Genomic DNA, 15858 nt, shown 5'->3' on the forward strand with positions numbered 1-15858 from the left:
CCTTGTGTCTTCTGATGATGATCCAAATCCACCCACTTATCTTGATCTGCCTATATTGTTAACAACATGGGTTGTCATACAACAAATTTTTCATTTTAACTGTTCTTTATGTACAGTGCAGTGTAGAATTTACTTTTTATTGCCTTTCGGAGGGAAGTATCATACCTCTCAGTGAAATAATGGTTTTGTCAGACACTGGTATCTTTATTGTGTAGTGCTTTTAAATTCTACACTATTTATACCAAGCTCTCGTGGTGTAGGACAGGTGAGATGTGATGCTTCTGTTTCTCCATGAGAATACTTAAAGGTTTCTGGATACTGAGGTGTACTGTTGAAATGGTAGTTGTGAGGTCTGTGTTGTAGCTTTCAAACAGAATTATTTTCTTCTAAGTACTCTATGAATGTGCAAAATGAAAACAGCCAGTGGAAAGGACTGACAAACCCAAAGATTCTGCTCGCAGTCTTCACATTGATTTGCCTTCTTCCTACCATAATTATACTCATTAAAAAGTGTAGGCATTGATTTGCTGTTGGAGGTTTTATTTCATTTGTGCATAACAAGGAGGAACAGCAATTGTATTGCATACAGTGCCAGTGTTTAGTTGTCAGGAGTTGTGTAAATGGGTGATTGTGGAAAAAGTCAAAGACTGATGCATGATTATAAAACTCCTTGGATCCAAGAATGTAAAAACAGATGACACATTTGTCCTGGAATGGCACTGAAGAGTCAGCTGCCACTCAAGTTGAGATTATTTTAATTGGTGTAAGTATTTCTAGGAAGATGACAATAAATTAGAAAATGTGTTCTCTGTGTGCTGGTGGCAGGTAAGAAGGGAGTGAATGGTTTGCTTTCTTGTGTTACCTATATTTCGGAACAACTGAACTCAGCATTTCAAAGGGTTTGCTATTTTTTGAGTGTATCTAGGAGATAAAAAGCAATATATAAATATTTTCTCACCTGCCTATTTTTTTTTTGATTTTAATAATTTCAGGAGTAAAACCATGTAATGTTTGAATTTAGATAAATTCCAAAATCAAATTAAAGCAAAGACCTCAAATACTGTATTTGAAACCAGTCCTCTGTGTCTTTCTCTCTGGTTGTCTTTTCCTGTTATTCAGAGAGTACAGGGTCTGAGCTTTGTTTAACTATTCCAAAAGGTGATATGGAGTACATATCAGAAACATAATCAACCCCCCCTTGCAAGGCTACTTGTGAGAGACAAAAAAGATGCAGAATATTTGAAAAGGGCATTCCTTTCAGAATGCCAAGATATGTTATTTTTTTTGCTGCATGCATTACAGTATCATGTAGAAGCTGTTGGTTTCTACTGACACAGATCCTTTTGTCCTAGATACTATACTTTATAGATAAATAAAAAATGTGTGCGTATATACAGATCTATCTATCTTATCTGTCATGTATATCTCTGTATCTGTTTTACATTTTTTATATGTATGCCTATACATGCAAACACAGTTACAGTCCCCACTCTGGATTGCATGCTTTTTAAAAAGACAGGTCATTAAAAGGTGAGAGAAAGGAATTATTATTACTTCCAGAGTTACAGAGATTATGAGTGATATTGGATGTCCCATAGGAGGTAGGCTTAGATCCAATTTACCAAGCCCACATCTTTCAAAGATTATAACTAAAATGTTTGCCGCAAGAGTGGCCTTCTCTAAAAGTCTGTGCATCTTCTTTATTTGATAGTTTCTTGGAACTGTTATTATGATATGCATGAGAAAGTACTCGCAAAGGCTTGAACTACTTGTTCATAGGAGTTTCTTAGGTACTGGCTTTTGAATATCTCTCTCTCATTTAAGAAAGTAATTTCCAGTATTTTTTATTGGTTGTCAGGAGGAGAAGACAGCACAAGCATATAGAAAGTACCAAAGTACCAAAACATATCATGGCTATATTTGGCACAGTGGAAGACTTTGTAAGCTGTGTGGGTTTATTTATACATATATTCTCACATATGGGTAAGTTAAGGTGCTAATGTTACAACCCAGCCATAAATATATTTTTTTGTATGAAATTATCTTATTGATTTAGAATTCTAACACACTTATAAATGCTTACAAAAAGTATGAAAAAATGTAAAACTTGTATAGAGTATAGTATGAATTTTTTCCTCCAAGTATAATATTATTTCCTCCAATGCTTCATGTTTATTCACTTTAAGTCAGTATGAAGTTTATGAACATGGAGTTTTATTTCATTATGACTTTAATGCATCTGCTGTAACTTGGAAGTTTCTAAGCTCAGCTTAGGCTTGACTGGCAGATGATCTGTGATCAATAGGGGGAAGACAGAAAGTTATGAATCAGTTGTGTGGAGGACAGCATTTGTCCCTTACTGCTCATGTCTTTTCTGACATTTGCTTCTGGACATCGTTGGAGGCAGTCACTGGGAACTTGGGTAGGACACAGTACTGAGGAGGAACACTGAGGCCACAGAGGGCAATAGGGGGAGGGCAAGTGGCAGCTGAACTGCCCAAGGAAGCAGTGTCCAGGGGACAGGAGATGGGTAGAAAGCTGGCTTTTATGGAGAGGTACTGGAATATGCAAAAGAGCGGTCCCAGCTCCTGCATGGAAGTTCAAGGTTTTTTTGATGCTGAAAGGCTTGATTTTTAAACCACTAACTGCAACATTGGTTATGTAAAAGTAGGATTTGTCTATTCCTTTTAAGCTAATGCATTATGTATCCTGTTAATGTACTTTGGTAATTGAGATGAAAACATACGGGGGAAAAACTGGTAGAATGAAACCGTCTTTCTCCAAGACTCCTTTTACAGCAAATTGTCTGTGCCTATCAAAAAGGAACTCTTAAGTTGAAAAGTATCTATGTACATCAAAGTAATAGTCACAGTTAAAATAGAAATTTTTTCTTTGCAATTATGCGTGTGATTTTTTTTTAATGGGGAGGTAGAAAGGAGCCTATATTTTTAGGGGAATTTTTATGCTATTACATATGATTTTGTAAAGTGCTGATTTTATTATCAGGGGAATAAAGATTTCAAACTGCATCTTTTTCAATATGATAATTTCATATGTACTTAGCCATTTTAACTCTATATATTTAACAGTAGGCTATGCTTCTTACATTCTTACAGTAAGTCACCACTGCAGGATAAGAAGCTGTTAAAAATTGACATTAGTATTTTTAAAACATGGTAGTATAGGGGCAGTTTTAATGCTTCAATGACAAAATAATTCTGTAGCCCAGATATATTTTGAATTATAATTCTTTTGATCACTGTTGACACTGCCTGTTTCATGACTATGCTTTGCCAGAAATACTTTCCTACTTCTTCAAAATAATGAGTTTATTTTAAGTATTGTGTTTTCAGAAGCAGCGATTGCAATTTTCAGGGAAATTTAGGGTTCCTGTCACTAGCACTGACTTCCCCTGAGACCCTGAGTTTCTTACTTAAGCTGAAATTTCCAGTAAGGCCATGGAATATGTGGACTTGTTCTCAGTCATTGTTTACAGAGGTGAAGTCTAAGCTGTGAAGAGTCAGTCTCAGGAGATCATTGTCCAGGGGAAAGGCCATCTATCTACATACTACTGCCACAGAGCATGTGCCAGTCGTGGCTCTTCCTCAGGCTCCCCAGTCACTACATCTGCCCAAGCAGCAATGGGGTGTTCAAAGCCTGCGCTTGTAGAAGGGAAGGTGGTAAGGCAAAGCAATTTGGGATATGCTTTACACACGTGATGTCCCTGGGACTTACTCATGTGAAGGTCAAGATCATTCCTGTACAGAAGGCTGCCGCAAAGCCAGTATTCTACTTAAGTCTTATGTAAGCCTCGGAGTAGGATTTAGGCAGTGCACAGGACTTGTGCTCAATCTCTGTTCAAGGGTTTATTTCACTCAAAGTTACAAGTCTGCCGTATAAGTGAGCATCACTTTATATCGGCTTCAACGTCTCGGCTATGCTAAGATATAGCTGCACGTGAAAGCAGTGTGATAGTCCAGCCTGAGGCACTGAAGTGTACTCTGGTCCATGTCCAAGCCCAGCAGTCAGTTCCTGTCTGGCACAGTGTTAAAAAGCTGTCTTGGTCACTGCTGGTACTTGATCATAGAAGATGTAGATAAGCACATAACTCATGAGTGCCGGAGCAGTGTAGAGCCATGTGTCTGTTATGCGTGGCCATTCTCAGCAAGTGCAAAGGAAATATTAATTTGAATCTTGATATTGTACATTATAGTTATACTACATTTATTTCTATTTATAATAGTGTTGCTTTTCATATAAATTGTATTTATAATGGATGTGACTATATATTGCATGCATGCGGTGGAGCATAGCATTCAATCTCCCTTTGTCCCTGTCTCCCTCTCACTTTCCTAATCTCAACAATAACTAGATCTTTTGGATGGTTACACTAAATACTGATAAATTTGAGTCTTCATTGAGATTTTTGTCTTTTTCTTGGTACTCTCAGAATTCTGTTGGAAACATTGAAAGGACATAGGAAAATCATATTAAAGCATCTGCTTCTTTTGCAAGACATTTGGACAGTTTGGCTCACATACTTTTAGCCAGATATTGGTGTCTAAGCAGTGGCTTCATAGCTCTGAGTATGCATATCTGATACAAAGCAAATAACTTTTCTGCTGTTACACAAATGAGAGATGAAAATAGATCCTTCATTCTAAGCATAAGTACTGTAAACTGAGAAGACACTGCAGATACAGTCACAGATGATCTCACTGCCTTGCTTTTAGAGTTAAAAAGAATACTTTTCAAAACATTTTTGCTCATGTAATATATTTAATTACATCAATATTAATACAGCAGTCTTCATACTAAGTTAACTTCAGCAGCTTTTTACATTCACTGGCAACACAAGCTGCATTGATATTTTTCATTTTTTCCAAGTAAAAAAGAAATCAAAAAATATTGGGTAAACATACAAATGTCTATGATTTATTTTATATAACTATCATATATACTTGTGTAAATAATACTGTAAAACATAAAATGTGAGCATCTTCCAGCTAAAAGGATTCCAAAAAGTCCTTGGGAAAGATTGGTAGGTGATGGGGAAATGTTTCATTTTCTCCCATGCAGAATAGCATCTATTTCAGAAAATACTTCAGTCTGAGTTACATAAGCTGTATTTCCAGTTGTGCCCACTTTCTATTGTTTTACATACAATGCTCCATAAACCTCCAGTTGTATTTCAGCTATATGAAGTAAAGAAAAAGGAGACAGACTCAGGACTGAAGTGTTTTTGCATATATCAGGGAGAATCTGCACACAAAGGGACATTTATCAGGGGCTACTGTTCCTCTGCTGAGGAAGGGAGCATACCCAAGAGTATCCAGAAACAGATGATGATCTTACCAAGACAACCTTCTTCAGTAATATCGTCAGCCTGCTCTTGCCAAGTCTGGCATTTCAGTATCCTGTGTATTTGTGATGGAGAGAAAGGGAGCAAAGCTGTGCAAGCTACAAGTAGCTGGGATGAAGAACCTGCTCAGCCTACTGGGTCTGTGCAGTGTTATAATATAATTGGGAATCATGTTTGCCAGTATGGACTGTCCATGTGAGGATACAGTTTACAGTATTCGTCTCATAGAGAACTGCAGGGAGGGCTCTTTAGCTACGCTGGTTGTCTTTGAGGATTTTTTGTTCTGTATTTTTTGCAAGTACTCTACTCCAGGTTTACCTCAACACATACAGGCAGTAAAAAACCTCTTGAACCATGCAAAGATGGAAAACTATTGAGAAAAAACAAAAAAAAAATTCTTTCCTTCTTGTATGAGATGTGGAGTTAGAAAACAGAGGGGTAAATTGTCATTAGTTAGTAGGCTTGAAAACTAAAAGATCTTTTCTTCTTCTTTCATTGCAGGATCAAGATTTTGCCATGATGGCTGCATTTATTTTACCTCTGTGTGTAGACTAGATACTAATATAAACACAGTATTTCCACATATTATGTGGAACTTGACTCTGAAGCAAGTGAAAAAACCTTTGGCATTGTTAGTGTATCTTTAGTAAATATCTTTTTCGTTCTACTTCTGTTTCCTTTCTTTTTCTTTGAGTACATTTCTGTAAGTTCAGTGAAGCAGTCCAAATAAAGGAAAAGTACATAGAGCTGTGTAAAAATTTAAAAAGCTAATCAAATTCTAGCAGCCATGTCCATTAAGTACTCCTTCCTTTCTGACTTCCAGGGAAAAGAACAGTACTTTTTGTAATAGTTCATCTTAAGCCTTAAAAATTATTTTGATGGCATATATGGTGAAAAATTATTTAGTTTGCCATTTCCATTTCTTTAGTAGCTACTCAATTTGTGTGCTATTAACATTTACTCAATTAATTGCCCTCCCTTTCAGTTCTCCCCAAATGCAGAAGTTGCATTGTCGTTTCAAATTGGTGCAGATTGTGTTCACCACCATAGGTCTGTGTTTTTCTAGTCTGGGATGTGATCCTGTATTCCTACTAAATTTTGTAGATTATAGGAGTGTGAGGTACTATAAGAAGGTAACTTTTTTCTTTTGTATTCATTTTGTGTAAGTAACTGAATACAAATAGAGCACTAAAAATCTCAAATACATCTACAAATAGAGAATTTTTGACTTTTAAGTGTCAGTCACTTCTTTCGAAACTATAATCTCTGAAAACTATGCTTGTGCTGCAAGACATAGTGCACCTTTGCATCAGTGTAGTTAGCTCTGCATTTCATTTGTAAATCTCAAGCACTTTATGTATCCATACTCTGGTCAGTGTTGCAGGAATAGCTGGAGTCTCGTGTAAACCAGTAATGAAACTTCTTCTCAAAAATGTTTTATGGCGCACATGGTGATCTGGCTACTTGGATATAGAGAATGGGTTTGACCAAATGTCAGGTGAAATCACATCACTGGGTGCAGTGTAGACACACTTCAGTTGTTCAGTTTAGCCAGGATTCAGCTGAGCAATGAGATATTAAAACAAGTATGTTTTATTTTAGTGGTTTAGCTTACAAATTAAGCACTGAAATAACACAGATGCCTTGGCTAAAATAGAATAGTAGTGTTTGCATTCTGATTCTAAATGGAAATTCATGCACTTCTCTTGTGCTTCAGATTTGGAGATACATGTTTCTTCTCTCACTCTGGCAAGTTTTCTGCATCCCACTTTTTCTTGAATATCTTATGATCCTCTTTTTCCACTTGCTGTCTTTGTGTCCTGATCAGACCCAACTTGGGTCTTCAAATGGCTCTTTCCCTAGACTTCCTCTCTCTTGCTTTGTTTTTTAAATTTATTTCTGCCCCCATCCTGTTCCCACCCACCCCCCTGCCCCACCTTATGTGGTCTTTTTTTCTCCAAAAATCTTTGCCTAGGCTTTCCCTGTCCTCACTTTCACAATATTCATTCCTTCCCTTTATTGCCTGATGTAGGACAACACCGTTGCAGATAAGGATAGCACCTACACTCTCTGCCATTTGCAGTACTAGCAGCAGGTAGAAGAGATAAAGAAACTCTGGTTCTGACTTTCAGGGCTCTAAAGAAAGGTAGGGAGCAGCAAGTTTTTTTGTTACAGAAAATGGAGAAGCCTTTTCATTTGTCATCCTTACCTAGAGTGCACAGCTGCCCTGTGGGAGCATTGTCAAGATGGGGCAACGTTAGGCAGCTGAGTTAGGAGTGAAGCAGCTTGTGGTAGCTTCTCCTGCATGGTGTTTGCTATCTAGACCTGCTTCTGAGCATAGGCAAAGGAGATCAGTATGTTAGAGCCATAAGTACCTGTGGCCTATTATTGTGTCTACCTCCCTCATTGCTAAGAGGCTTGGTTAACTCTACTCCTTAAGTGCAATGTATACAGGAAGGATCAGGGCTGGGGGGAAGGAGTTGCTGGTGGGTGGCAATAACTTCAGAAAAGGAAAAAAGGCTGCTATGTTTAGAAGCCCTCCACCACCTCAGTGGCAGCAGAATAGCAACCCTCCCTCCAGGGTGACTCCAATCCAGGGCTGTTTTCACAGCTTTCAGTCCCAAATCTGTTTCTCCTTCTATCTTTCTTGTCCTAACAGTGTCCTGCCCGATCTTTTGGGTAGTGAAATTAAGTTCTGCCTTTGCTTGTGGACAACCTAAATAACATCTGGTTTTGCCAAGACCCCTGAGAATGCCATTTTCATAGCAAAGCAAATGATAAAATTTCTTTTGAAGGTTGACCATAATTTAGTGCACTACTGCTTGGAATCAGTGTGAATTTGTCTCATATATATGCATGTCTTTCTAGTAAGATAACTACAGTTTTTGTATCCCACAGTAGACTTACAGTGCTGCAAAACAGTCTGTGCCCTGACACAGCTCAGGTCTTCTTGCTCTGGAGTCAGCATACTGATTGCAGAATGGGTACGGTACTGTCCATTGTGAGAATTAGGTAGCATGATGTATTAAATCCGTGACAAACTCCGTAATGTAAGATGCTTTGCAATTTTCAGGGATTTTTAAATTGAAGGTGGTGAGACGCTGGAACAGGTTGCCCAGAGAGGTGGTAGATGCCCCATCGTTAGTAACATTCAAGGTCAAGTTGAACTGGGCTCTCAGTGACCTGATCTAGTTGAAGATGTCCCTGCTCAGTGAAGGAAGGTAGGACTAGATTACCTTTAAGGGTCTCTTCCAACCCAAACTATTCTATAATTCTATGAATTTTCTGTTACCCAAGCATTCTTCCACAACTGCAGAGGCAAACATGTAGTCGGTGCTGGAAGAGAATTTTTTCATTCATTCATTCACTCCTTCATCATGAGGTGCCACAGCACAGCATATTTTGGGTTACTGCCTCAGAGTCACAGTTCCTTGTTTCAGGGTTTTGGACTACTGAATGAGTCCTGTGGAAAGGGAATGTTACTGTTTTACCACTTCCATTATGTTATCTTTTCCAGTGCAATTACCAGCTAATTCAAAGCCCTTTGTGTTATGCTAATAGCTTTTGCCTCTCTGCTGTCAGCCACTCCTCTTTGTGCACTTTTCATACCGCTTACTAGTCCCCCTACCACTTACCTATGAAGAACATTTATTTTTTCTCTGAGTAGAGGCTCATCATAGACAAATCATTAAATGGAACATCAAAAAGATCCCATCTGTTAGAGTTGCATATGGGTAAGATCACAATTATCGAAAGCCTCTTTTTTTTCCCTTATGCTTATCCGTACAATAAATGTAGTTGTCAGCAGGATAAGTTCACGCATCGGATAAGGTCACAATTTCATTTAGTGACAACTTCCAACAGCGTGAACTTACAAGGTTCGATTTATTAAAGAGTCAGAAGGGATAAGATCACTGCATGGCCAGCCTGATTTATCAGGGTTTGACTGGAGTACTTGAATAGAGAATGTCGTATTTCAAGTTTATGTTCAAAACTGTAGTTTAGTGTGTGTTATGTCTCAGAGACTTGAAAATTGAGGGAGGAGAATTTACAGGAAGTATCTCAATAATGCAGTTTATGTCTGCCAAACAAGTGTGTGAGCACTGAATATTGGAACTACCTTATTAAGAATCACAGAAGTGGAAATGGGATAGTTCTCCACTATCAGTGAATTGCTGTGTGCAGATGTACACGTATTAGTTTGTTATGATGGAAGCAATCACCAGCCAAATATTAATTGCAGATTTTTCCTGTGCATATAGGATGGCAGGCAGATACTGGGTTCTGGGCTGGGTGGCATTTAAGAACTTCTGAGAGTGTTTTTAACTTGCTCGCTCTGACTTCAGAGCAGTCCTTGTTTGAAATTACAACATGCACGACTTCTCTGCCATGCAAAAATACTCATTAGAGAGCCAGGTGGCTGTGGACTGGAAATATACAAAGAAGGAGCCATTTGCTTGTGGAAATTGGTAGAGCCCCATGATGTCAAATAACCAGTCTCTAATTATAGCAGAGGAAGAGTTTACTCATTGTTTTGAACTGACTCCACTTAAAAAGCTATTTTCAATTTAAAAAAACCAAAAGCCAACTATTGCCCAAAGCTATCACTGACTTGCTTAGAAGTGTTAAATGCATATGAATCTGGATACAGTTATTTCTCAATGAAGTAGTTCTCTTTTTGTCCCACAAAAACTGATTATCATTCACCTTCAGATATATACTCCTTTATTTCTTACCCTAGAATGTAGGTAGATGGATGAAAGACAGTATTATTTTGTTTCAGAAATACTATGTATAGTTGAATTTTTCTGGTAGTCAAACTGTGATCAAATCCTGTTAAGGGCCAAAAGCTCTTGTTGGATTCCTGTGTACTCTATGTTTTGTGGAAAGGTTTTTTTAAATCATCCTGATTGTCCTGTAAAAGAATACAAAGCTAAACTGACCTCTCTACCTTCTATTTTATGAAAGCCCTGTGTGGCATGCCTGAAACAATATATGCATGTATGAAAAGAATCCTAAATTGAGTCCTTTTATTCTGGTTTTCTATCCACCAAGGTGGCCTAATATCTTAAAAGCCATGGGATGTTTTGTAGCTGTACTAGTGAGTCATGACTTGAGGCTTCTTTTACAGTGCAGCTATCATAAGTCTTTGAGTAATCACAGGCCTTAAAAGTATGCTACATCAACAAGATAAGAGAAACAGCCCGCAGCACTAACAGCATTATCTTTTACTAAAATTGATTAGCCCATACTATGTGTCTCAAATATTTTTGTATAAACTTACTCAGCAAGCTGGAAATAAGTATGTTCGTGAGGAACAAGCTGAAGAAAAAACAAAAAAACCAAACCCCACTTGCTCCGTAGCAAGGAAAGGGCAAGTAAGTGTCGCTAAATGGAATGTCTCTTAAGTAATTTTTTACCTTACTCACAAAAACTAAAAGCAGAGCATCACTTCCTCTCTACTTGTATTTCTTACTGCTGCTTCTGTTATACTTCTTGCTGTCCTTTTCAATAGGAGACCTGACAAGTCTAGGATGAAAAGAGTTAAACTGCTTCTCTACTTTGTGTGGAAATTATGACTATATCACATATTTTATTCCAGGGGTAGGAATGAGTTCTATTATAATTTGCTGTTATGTGAAGGAATGTTATATTCAGTACTGAGGTGGTCTGTTGCCATTGCTGATTACTGGAAGCACCTAACAGTGCTTGGCACAGAATTTTCTGCTTCCTCTGGGCTTGAGCGTGGAGTAAAGGAAGCTGCAGCAGTTTTTCATCCTTTTTCTCCCCACATGTTGGAATTTCCATGGACAAGTATGTGTGAAGAGTCAGTACCAGTTGAGTCTTTACACTTCTTACTGTAAATGGTGATACAGCAATAAAGTCTTAGAGCCTCTTCCTTCTCCTGATGTAATCTGTGAAGATCGTGAACAGTTGTGCAGGGGATGGTAGCTGTAGAGCACTTCAGATTTACATCTGAACTTCCTCTGAGGCTGAAGGGGAAAATCTTGTCTTGCTGACATATTTTTCCAGCCCTTTTAATTAAGAGTCACAGGGTGAGGTTCTCATTTTTCTAGCAAACACCCTTGCAGTCACACATTGTTTAGGGCCACAGGCATGGCACTTAAACCAGCATCCCTGTGGTAAGTCAGCAGTAAGTAGGGGACAGCCTCAGTTACATCAAGTGGGAGACAGCCCCTGTGTGCTGCAATTGTGGTACCATTCACAAAATAGGAAGATTCAGAGGAGAAAAGTGTTGTAAATGAATGCAGAAAAGTTGCAGGCAGTGTTTTTTGTCTATAAAACTGAAGATTTTTAGCTGAAAAAAAAATCTTCACCAAGGACTAAATTTTAATGTGCTACACCTTGTATAAGCATAGCCAGATTGTCTCGTTTTGCCAAAACATGCAAACAGATTGTCCTTCCCAACTCTGACATTCACCCATGGCAGTAAAATGGCTGCTGGTCATGGTGACAAGAAAAATGTATCTTTTTTGGAGAACTGTAATAAAGAGAAATAGAATGGTTTTGCAGCAAAACATTTTGTTACCCTGTCTGCAATCTACTACTCTTTCATGGTGTTCTGAGGGGATGGGGAAACACAACAGTTTCAGTACAATTCAGCATGATGTTACCCCATCTGCAGTATATTTCAAAGTATTCATATAAATTGAAATATTGCCTGAACTACACCTTGGAACTGTAGCAAAAGTGAATAAGAGAGAGAATCCATAGTAAGTTATTTAATTATCAACCGAAGGGAAAAATTATATTTGAAAAAAAATGCTTGTTATGTTTGCCTCAAATCTGAACTACTTATCAGGTGTAAGATTCATGTTATTAATTTTATTTAAAATACAATATGTAATGATGTGTACCTTAAAACTTTGGTAGCTTTTTGGATATCACTGGTTGATCTGCCCTAAGTTTGTCGTTCTTAATCCATTAAAAGACAGGCCTGCTTGTAAATCCACAGGTACAGATAAGGAGTCACTGTTTGACTGTGTCTGAACCCTTTTCAAATGAAAAATGTCAGTGGCAGAAAGGGAGGCTGAATTATTTTTTAAAAGGGTTTTCAAAGATTCTCATGATTCCTCTGGTATCAGTTAAATGTGACATGTCCATAGACATGGCTGTTTTTTAGTGTGTAAAAGCAAGCAAATGCTGCAGTTTTCATCTCTGTGTAGAGCGAAAATGCTGCAGTATGGCTAAGTGATAAACATGTTACATTGCAATTTCTTTCTTCCATAATTAACATATAAAGAGATTTTAAAAGCTAATACAATTTGTAACAATGTGACCGTGAGAAGGAAAAAATGCTTTTATGGTTGTTTGGGTTTGTTTTTTTTTTCTTTTTGGATGCATATATGTCACATGTGTAAATTAGATATAATTAATCCATAAGCTTTCCTGCTCACATACTGCCTGTTAAAATGTCATAGCACTGTCATGATGAGGACTCACCCACATACAGAGAAGCTTTTGTAAACCGATACAGCTCTATTTCCTAGATTTGTTCCAGTTTGCAGGAAGGATCTGATGCACGATTTTACGTAGAGTAGTTTTGTAATCTGCAACACTCAGAGGTGAAATTTAGATTTCTGTGCTTGAAAATGGAAGCTGGAGCCAAGTCTTCTTTTTGGAAGATGGTCAAGATTAACCCCTGTGGACAAGGAAAAGCTTTGCAGCCTGACTGCAATGTAAATCTAGGCATTCATGGGAATGTTTAGCTCTGGAAAGTCTGTGGAAGGCTGCCTGTGAGCCAGGAGGAGTTACTCACTTCCTTCAGCCCAAGGTTCGTTTCACAACAACCACCAGTTCTAAATCTGGGATGATTTGACTCCTTGCACAGTTGGACTTTGCTCTGTTTGTGGAAAAGCACCATCCTTATTTGGGCTGGAGTTGATGAGATGTGCTGATGCAAAAGACAGGAATCACTGTTGCATCTGTTTGGTGTGGAAAGGGAGGAAGGGGCTTTAGCAGTCATGGAAAACAAATCATGAAAAATCATGGCTACAGCAAAGTTGAGGTGAGCTCTGCTGCTCCTGAGAACAGATTTTTTGCCTACCTCTAGGAAGGGCAAAGCTTGGAAGTGCAAGAGCATGGAAAAAAGCAGTCAAACATCTAACAGGAAAAGCACAGATCAGCCTGTCCTTGTTCCATCCTATCCCTATGAAAGCCTGAAACCAGAATTTATTTATAAAATAGTGTTCGAAATTGTATATATAAATATAACTGTTGCTGTATTTTTAAATGAAACATTTGTTCACAAAAAATAGGATTAGACTCCTTTCAAAAAAGAGTTGCTCAGACTATTTTTTTAATCTTTAAATGAAGTGAAAAAAATATGGGGGGGTTAAGGTGGTGACTGAGTTTTATTTTTCCCTCCATGGAAATGATAAATTCTGTGTTATTCTTCCTCTTTACTGGAAAATCCAGAAAAGTTAAGGTGAGCTAAAGCAAAAATTTCTTTTAAGTGTTAATTTTGAAGTCTTTGCTTTCAAAAATAAAATTTATGTTTAAGAAAATAAAAATTATCATGCAGTAAAAATCCTTATGCACTAAAAAAAATCATTATACAGCCTCCCCATTGATTTTACTTATTTTGTCTTATAATATCAAGCTACCAGTTAAAATTATTTCTTGTTTAATTCTGAAATGTTACTACCTGTAAAATCTCACTCAGTACAAAATCCTTTTTGTAATTGTAGTAAATGCTTTTAGTAGTATCTTGGAGATGTTGTGATTTTTTTGTGGCTGTATGGTGTATCTCTCAAATTTTTAGTTTCTGTGTGCTTCAAAATGTGATCTTGTGCAGCAAAATGCATCAAGGAGGTTAATGTACCAGGTGTGGCTGCTACTGCAGTCTCTCTTTTCAGCTGTCATTTCCCCCCTCCTCAGCACTTCTTAAGAACTTTTATGGAATGCTGTTCTAAATAAAATTTCTTTCAAACTCTAACGTGTGTGAAAAGATGCAAGAAAGGAATGGGACTTCCTAAACCAAATTTGAATATAATTATAAGGGAAAAAGGTTTGTTTTTCTTTTGCAGGATGACAAGATCAGTTGTTTTTCAGACAAGCATAATTAATTCTCATTATATTGGTCCTCAGAACATTGTGCGTATAAAAGCAATACAAAGGCAGAGGTGGTTGTTGTCAAGGCATGAGTGAAAGTACTCTCAACACTGCTTGTTTTCTTTATTTGCAGGAGAGTTGGAGGTGGTCCAGAAAGACGGGGAGCGCAAGATTCAGAGCCGGCAGCAGCTTCCAGTTGGAACAACATGGGGGCCTTTCACTGGGAAGATGGATCTGAACAATAACACCTTGGTATGTAGATGCTCCGAGACACTTTGCTTTGTTATATTGTGTGTCATTCTTCAGGGAATAGCTTGAATTGCTCCTCAGACAGAGCATTTGAAAACAGGCATTGTTAGCTTTAACGGCCAGTGGTATCTGGCTCTTTTCCAATTTGTTCATCTATGGCAACCAATCCACATGAAGTTATTTGGAGCACAGGTTAATAGTGTTTAACTTGTTCTTTTACTGAAGGGAAATGTCACTTCCTTGTTTGCTGAACCAAGGTGTTGTGTTTTGGTAGTAATATCTGATTTTTTTAGTGGCCTTTTGAATTTTTCATAGTATTAATTACTGAATACTTAATTTATATTAAAGAAAGGTATCAAAAATAAATAAATACATGATTTTAGGATAAAATTAATTAAATTTGCCGTAATATAACTTAACATAGCAAAATCTTCCATCAAATTAATGCTTTTTGAAAAGCATCAAAAGACACCTGTTATATAATATATTCTCAATTAGCCTCATTTTTTATTCTGATTGCAGAAAGTATGTGGACCATTTTACTTAAAAGTAATGCTTTGCTGATCTCAGTTCAGTGCACTGAAAATCATGTCATTTCTAGGTCTTCATTTCATTTTTGTTTGTGTTGGTTTTAATTCTGAGCTTCAATATTATTTGTGTATAGTTCAGATTAATTTTCTGAAAATATCAGGAAGGAAACAACTAATATCTCTAGAAGGGTTTAAACAGTCTTGGAACGTGCATTGCCCTGTGGGATACTTCTGAAGAACCATTATCTGCAGCTGGATCACTGTTTGCTATTACAGACTTTGCATTGAATGTATTCAGCATAAAGACACATGGAACCGTTTCACAGGAGGGGGTTACAGGCATTTGGGGTGCACACATCTGTCCTGTAAAGGGAGAAGCTGAGCTTCCCAGTGTTCACCAGCACTGGGTATCATCCTGCTCTTGGAGGACCTGAAGAGAGTGAGGAACACTGAGTTGCTGATGTATCATCTGGGGCAGAGTGAGAGAGGGGTTATGTGGACATGGGAGAAAAGGGGAGAAAACTCCTCCCTGGAGAACCTATGCCTATACAATGGAGTTCTCTTTCTAAGGGTTGCTGGATAGGATGCATGTTACTTTCTGTAAGTATGCAGATTAAAATTTGAGTGAGGCATTATTCTGAG

The 15858-nt window shown here is 37.7% G+C and overlaps 1 protein-coding gene across 2 annotated transcripts in view; it reads left to right on the forward strand.

The window, feature by feature from the left end:
• The window catches only part of ZFPM2 (zinc finger protein, FOG family member 2), a 305880-nt gene that overhangs the window by 131626 nt on the left and 158396 nt on the right, over window positions 1-15858 (forward strand). For both annotated transcript variants that reach the window (XM_010404866.3, XM_010404867.3), the window contains one exon: window positions 14571-14689. In XM_010404866.3, coding sequence (XP_010403168.1) covers window positions 14571-14689 — 119 coding nt within the window. The remainder of the gene's footprint in view (window positions 1-14570; window positions 14690-15858) is intronic.

Source organism: Corvus cornix, chromosome 2, assembly GCF_000738735.6.
Source record: "Corvus cornix cornix isolate S_Up_H32 chromosome 2, ASM73873v5, whole genome shotgun sequence".
Taxonomy (NCBI): domain Eukaryota; kingdom Metazoa; phylum Chordata; class Aves; order Passeriformes; family Corvidae; genus Corvus; species Corvus cornix.